Below are 6606 nucleotides of genomic sequence, written 5' to 3'. Positions count from 1 at the left end.
GCCGAAGCTGGCCGAGCGCTTATATGTAAAACCGTAGCCGTTGGGAGAGAAACATTGTAGCCCATGTCTGCTCTTTTTGTGAGTTTTGGTAGCGCTATCACGGGAAGGGACTCTGGTTGTCCGCTGAGGTACTTATTGGGATATTATTCCCGTCCAAGATTCCCGCGGATTCAGCCCTGGCGATCATGTCCTGTTGTACGACACACCCACTGGACATCCAAGGAAGATTGCCACGTCCATGATTAACGAAGTGATGGAGGGTGATGAAGCCGGGCATTGAATTTGCGATAGTCCAATAAGAAATTGAGGCCGATAATGATCAGTAGTTTCGAAGCAATTCGAATTTTTTGCATCAAACCATGTCGCAATCTTAGACAAGCCCAGAATGGACTTCCCATACAGTGATAAGTTCCTGACCTCGGCGGCCTATCGCATTTACGACACTCCACGTGGGGTGATAGGAGTTCGTCCCAAAATTAAAGATCGGTAAGATCCAGAAAGGGTAATCCGGGTTACGGGCGAGGGGAGGTCAATATAAAACAGATGAACCCATATTGAGGGGACGCCTCGTAGGAATCGCAGCGATACTCGCAATCCTCGGCAGCTCTACCTCAAGCTACCCCCCCAGGCTATCTCGCAAACCAGGAGTTGGGGTTATCTTCTTGAGCTCCCTTGCAGGAGTTGTGCCGAATGATGTAACGATGGACTGTAATGTGGTATGTAATGTAGAAGCCATGTACAAAACGTACAAGCCATAGGTTGTATGCAAGCCGTCCATGCCAGCCGGTGGAGAACCGGGAGGCGAGCGACGACACCTACCTGCCTGCCTATACCTACCTACCTAGCCGTGCAGCATTTGCAGCATTTGGATAAAGCAACACATCGTACAGCCCGGAAGGCTACACTGCTTTTGCGTTTGCCTTCCAGATAAACTGTAAATACGACGTGGAACCCAAGCCCCCTCGAGTTACACAAAGTCAAAGGCAACCTGCAATTGAAGACAAAAGGGGTAATGAGCCACAGTTGTATGTGGTACAGTAACCTTCAAACCACCAAGGTAGTTGACGAGAGTGTCAATATTGATGTGAGTGTGCAATAGAAGGGGGTGGCCAAGCGAGACAGGGGAGAGTAACTTCAAAGAGGGGTAACGAGATGGATCAACTATCAAAACAGATAGCCGACGTTGAAACTAATCAATTGACCACGACTACATTCTTAACAGCCAAGGAGAATCAAAGAGTTGAAGAGCCTTTGAAGATCGCCAGAGCTGGATCGGCAGTCAGGTGGTAAGGGGATATGCCGGATAAGACTCTAAGAAGCAGAAGCGAGGTCGGACAGCCTCAGACAATGAGACAACACAGGCATACAGGCATACAGCCTGTAGCGTATTTATGTATGGGTATGTGGTATGTGTTATGTGGTATGAGAATCACTGCAACGGTAAAAATGGTGAAGAGGAGTAGATGGCGACTTTCCCGGGTGGCGCTATAATAGCAGGATTACAAGGTTGAAGAAAAAAAAAGTACGATAGTCGAATTGCTTGATTTGGATCTTGAATATAGTTGGTTTAGTGTGGAAATGTGGAAGATACGGATACACAGCCTGCCCAGATAACTGGAGACTGCGCGGAGGCGGCAAGACGGCAGCTACACGGGAAGACTTACATTAGGTAAGTTAAGACATGGAGGAAGGCATAAGAGAACATGGTAGGGTATAATATGTTATTATTAGCTTTTCCTTAACAGCAACTACCTTGCATCTAATATAGGTACTTAAAAATAACCCGACTGTTAGTCTCACTACTGAAGTTTATATGTAATTCTTACCAAAATGATCCAACTACTTTGTACTAATCTCATACAGTGTATATAGCACAGTATTAATAATTACGTCTTTCGGTTTAGGTATGTACCTACGCACGCTCTTTTTCGAAGGTTAGTTCAGGGCAAAGTTTTTTAAAACCAAGTCTCGGGACAATTGACATTCAACGAACTGGCACACGTGCAATGAAATCCACCTTAATCAGCCTATTGATTCAGATTCTAAGACTCTAGAAGTAGAAAACGTGCAAAACGTGCTTCAGATGATGGATGAGGTGAGCTGATTTCAAAACAGAGTCGTCATTTTTTGGGTGACAGATCTAGATTCGTTACTAACACATGATGGTGTTAGTTCTGGACCTGGTTTCGTCGTTCCGAGCATTGAACATTGAGCGCACAAATAGACATTGAAGCTTATATCTACCTTAGGAGGAATGTATCGAATGTACTGAACGTCTATACTCAGTTTTCAATTACTGCATGGACTAATTGAATACAACGAGTCGTACTGAACCAGCCAATCCTTTGTTGGAACATCGGCCGCGTTTGGAAAGAATCCTAGGTAATCCCGTTCCTTGGACTTGTAACCAATGGTGGTGCAAGTAACAAGAAACTGGTTACATTACGGAGAACCTACGTAGATCGCGACATTTGATAGATGAATGTCGCCGATGGATATACTCTATGTTTTCTTTCCTCCCCTTCTCTGGCGTTCTTTGATCTTCCTATTTCTGCTCACCGCATTGAACAATCCAGCCCTGGAGGTGAGCAATTATGTGATAGATTTCGCCGAGAGATGATCTCCAATTTAACCCGGATGGGACCTGGATGGGACCTGGATGGACTATGGACGGACGGAGACAACCATACCCACGAAGCACCTGGATGGCTGTATGTTTGTTACCAACCCTATAGTGCGCTATCACTTGAGTTAATGGTCCTAAGTTCCCAATCCCAATTGTTCTTGATCGATGAATATTTCCCGTGTCCCGTCGGGAACCATTGCAACGTGCATACATAACAAACATACCTACTACACCAGATAAATGTAAGTATGGATGCCCTACATAGGTTATATCCTTCAACCCGCGAACCGCAGAACTGCAGCGGAGCTTATGTTGCTTGCATTATTTATACAACGACGGGAGTGCACTGTAGAATTCCCGAGCCATCGTGGCCCCTCTTGCCCCTGCCGTAGACTCTTTCCAAAATGATTCTTAAGTTATTAATTTATCATCAATATGCTCAATATGCATAGGTACGTTGGCACACGTCTGTAGCATATCAGCTCCTCAAGGTAGGTATGTACATACCACCTACATGCCACTTACATACATGTAGTATAGCTCTTACAGTGCCAAGTGATCCATACTACCTACATCACCATCCCTGTAGCGAGCGTTCCATTGCATTTTCAATGTCTTGTCTGCTTGTTCGACGAGGTAAACCGTTTTGTCTTAGTACTATGTAATAGAACTTACTAAAGATGAGAGTACCTGGATATGTAACTACATACCCACAGACATGTAATGTGTCTCTATCTGCCTTACATATGTGCATGCATCTATGCTATGGATATATATACGTGAAGGTAGGCTTGAATAACGCTATATCTGATAGACGGATAGCCAAAAACGTCTCTCAAAGATTAGCCTGTCGAAAGTATTACCAATTAGCAGTACATACAGCACTTACATACCTAGGTAGCTACTAACCAAATACGCATTAGAATAATGGACCTTCGGTCAGAGAGGCCATAGCGAACAACGAGGTGATGATAAGAAAATAATAATAATAGAAAGTTTAAGAGGGAAAAATTTTCTTCACTCACTTTCCCATCCTATCTCCATAGTACTTATTTTTTTAAAAGCCATCCAACGACCTTTTACCATGTCCCAACTAGGAGGAGCCAAAAAGGGCCAGGCGCTAATAGAGCACTGTCGTGATAGACGAGACAATGTAGCAGTCACAACGCAATTGGCTTAATCGCCCCTAGTCATGGGTCAACATCTCCGCTTTCGGCATTCTAAGAGCCTACTAGCCAATGAAGGTACGCACGCAAGCACTTGCAAGAAAGTCAAAAGGGGAAAGCAGTAAAGAGGAAAGAGTCATCGTTGGTTGATTATTGTGCATAAACCCAGCACATGTGCATTACATGCCTACATAGGTACATTGTAGTTATCCAAACAGAAGAACAGACGCAACCCCCTTGGAACCCGCAAATACAGCGAGTACAGTGTAAGAAATCCAGCATTCTAGCACTACGAGCACGGCACCAGGGCACCAGGGCACCACCCCAACCAAGGGTCAGGCAGGCCAAGGAGAAAAAAAAAGAAGGTACGGTACGAAGATTTCCAAGGGTGCTTGAATATATCATCCACCACCTCCGCCTCTTTGCCTTCTTCTAAAATTCTTAAAAATCCCCAAGCTTGTTGATCTGTTTAGTTGTCGACCCAATTCAGCTCCTCTCCTACTAGATTAAACATCGTCCGTCCTCATATTGCATGACCTTCCATAATACACCATAATAGATATACATCTTTCTAGATCTATTCATCAATTGTCACCTGCCCTGTCTAGAATCCTTTCCCCGGCATTTACATTTACATTTACATTACCCAAGAGAAATTCCACCCGAAAGTCCGACTTACACAGCTAAACGCCGCCGGTGAACTCGAGTGTTCCGATACAAGTTACAAGTTACACCACCGAAGGCTCTACCACACCGGCGTATCACTATTCCAAGCCTGCATATCGTCAACAACGTCACAGGCGAAGCTATCACCAATCCGAATATCTTGAATCAAGCAGGCTAAAAAGGCGTCATCGAATTTTTCTGGTCTAGACGTTACAGGACCACAATTTGCTCGTCAATATCGTCATTGAAGGTTTTACGACATACGCAGTCGAGCAGGCAAAACACCTACGTTTTTGTCTTGTTTTAACTGACATTTCCTGACATTTCTATGCCAAACTTGGCATCCCGGAACTTGCAGTCTTAATAGAGAGCGGCCTCATTATAACCGACTGTCTTGGATTCTGTATTCGCATTTTATCTATCAATTTGACGTCAGGTACGGCGAGAAGCAGTAGCAAGATTTAATTTGCACTTTGCTGCCTTTGCTGCCGCCAATTCTATCTACCAACGACTGGGGAGCCACGAGACAGTTGCACGACTTTTCTAACGGTCCTCTTATCATCGCCGGGATTATTTTGCAGCTTACGAAACACCCCGCCTTCTCGTCTTCTGCCCCTCTACGCCGAATAAAGTCCCCTTACTAGGCTGGCAAACTAAACAACCCCTCGGACTATTCTCTTTAGACAGTGGGTACTGGCCTGCGTTGATCGCCAGGGCCAATCGCACATACAGTCCCAATGCATCACAGCCGTCGCAAATCCGGACATGCCTCGACCAACAGCTCAACGACGGACGTGCGAAAAGCCGTCACTACCTCAGATCTCTCGAGGCCTAGGAGGCCACAAACCCTAAGCAGGAAATCGACACCTCAGACAGTGCAAAAGCTAGGTAAAAATCCCAGGGACCGCGAGAGGGAATGGGAGGAAGAGCGGTGGTTCGACGATGAGCGGGAAAGCTTCCCTCAATTTTGGTACGTATTTTTTATTATTTTTTATTCTATTTTACATATTTATGACTTCGCATCGTGAACTTGATCTCGATACGCCGGTGAGTGCGCGCTGTCAAGGTCGCATCTCTGATGTCTTACCTAACGTCATTTTGCACCTGGGAAGGGGGAGATCGGTTTCCCTTTTTCTCTCCCAGCTACGCAAAGGATATACCTGTTCGGGCAGGATGCGTGGGCTGCGTCACCATTCAGTCAACCCATGCGGGTGATCAATTTATGGAGGTGGCTTGTGTAACCAATACAGCTGTTCCTGCATCACACCGAGGTTTCTTTCGAGGTTATTTGCGAGTTATATAGGTGGAACTGTGTCGCTGACTGGTCACGATCTCTGCAGTATGACTTGCGAAAAGCAATTCACCCCACAGGACGAGAAATTCTTATATTGCTCTGAGGCGTAAGCCACTCTCAATCCCCCAACCAATAAAGTAATTCTCGTCGCTAACATCCGGGGTCAGGTGTCGCGAGCGTGACCAAATTGCGAGCGTAAGAGCATCGTCATCCCACCATACGAGTAGGGGACATGACGGCTTCGGAGCCAACTTGCCGTATTACACGGTGGGCAATCCGGAACCCCGAGACATCATCCCGCGCGCCTCACCGTCTCGTTGGTCGCCTCCTACTTCGCCAACCACCAGTCAATACACCAGCGCCGTCTCCGCCTTGAGGTCATTAAGTATAAGGCCGGTGAGCCCGACTTCGCCCGTAGGAGGAAACACGATGTGGCCATTCACCCGCAGCGCCGTTACCAGCCCGAGTACATCTTACACAAAACCGTCTAACAACTTCTACTCGTCGACCTACGACAATGGTTACGCGGTAACGGGTTACGGATATGGCCAAGGCGGCACCACCACTTCAGAGCGACCGTTACCCATGAGGAAACCAGGGGCTTACTCTCGACCCAAGAGCATCGAGCTCGTTACGCCGATAGTAGGCCGCTGAACGGCAGCCAATTCCAGAAACCAGTTTTGGGTCCTCGCCATAGTGCTGACGTGAGACTCGGAGAGTTTGTTTTACGCGCGCCGACCGATTTTCCCACGTTCAGCAGGTCAGATCGATACTTGGCGTGGGAGTCCGTATGGGATGTCACAGTCGCAATGCCATGTCGAGGCCCATCCGAACTCTGGTTACATCGAGGAGAT

The 6606-nt window shown here is 46.6% G+C and overlaps 1 protein-coding gene across 1 annotated transcript; it reads left to right on the top strand.

Annotated features, from left to right (window-relative positions):
- Positions 1–4749: 4749 nt before the first annotated feature.
- On the top strand, positions 4750–6558 carry F4807DRAFT_307854 (uncharacterized protein). The gene is made up of 3 exons (XM_047995006.1): positions 4750–5428; positions 5799–5858; positions 5920–6558. The coding sequence occupies exons 1-3, from the start codon at positions 5196–5198 to the stop codon at positions 6404–6406; spliced, it is 780 nt and encodes a 259-aa protein (XP_047857516.1). The 5' UTR covers positions 4750–5195; the 3' UTR covers positions 6407–6558.
- The last annotated feature ends 48 nt before the right edge of the window (positions 6559–6606 follow it).

The sequence above is a fragment of the Annulohypoxylon truncatum genome (genome assembly GCF_022578515.1).
Source record: "Annulohypoxylon truncatum strain CBS 140777 unplaced genomic scaffold F4807scaffold_5, whole genome shotgun sequence".
NCBI classification, from domain to species: domain Eukaryota; kingdom Fungi; phylum Ascomycota; class Sordariomycetes; order Xylariales; family Hypoxylaceae; genus Annulohypoxylon; species Annulohypoxylon truncatum.
This window is presented reverse-complemented; position numbering and strand designations above follow the sequence as displayed.

Bases quoted from the DNA above. Each gene is read 5' to 3' on its own strand.
- F4807DRAFT_307854 (XM_047995006.1), top strand. From the start codon at position 5,196: ATGCATCACAGCCGTCGCAAATCCGGACATGCCTCGACCAACAGCTCA. The intron at 5,429-5,798 runs GTACGTATTTTT...CGATCTCTGCAG, and splicing joins GAAAGCTTCCCTCAATTTTG to TATGACTTGCGAAAAGCAAT. The intron at 5,859-5,919 runs GTAAGCCACTCT...ATCCGGGGTCAG, and splicing joins TTCTTATATTGCTCTGAGGC to GTGTCGCGAGCGTGACCAAA.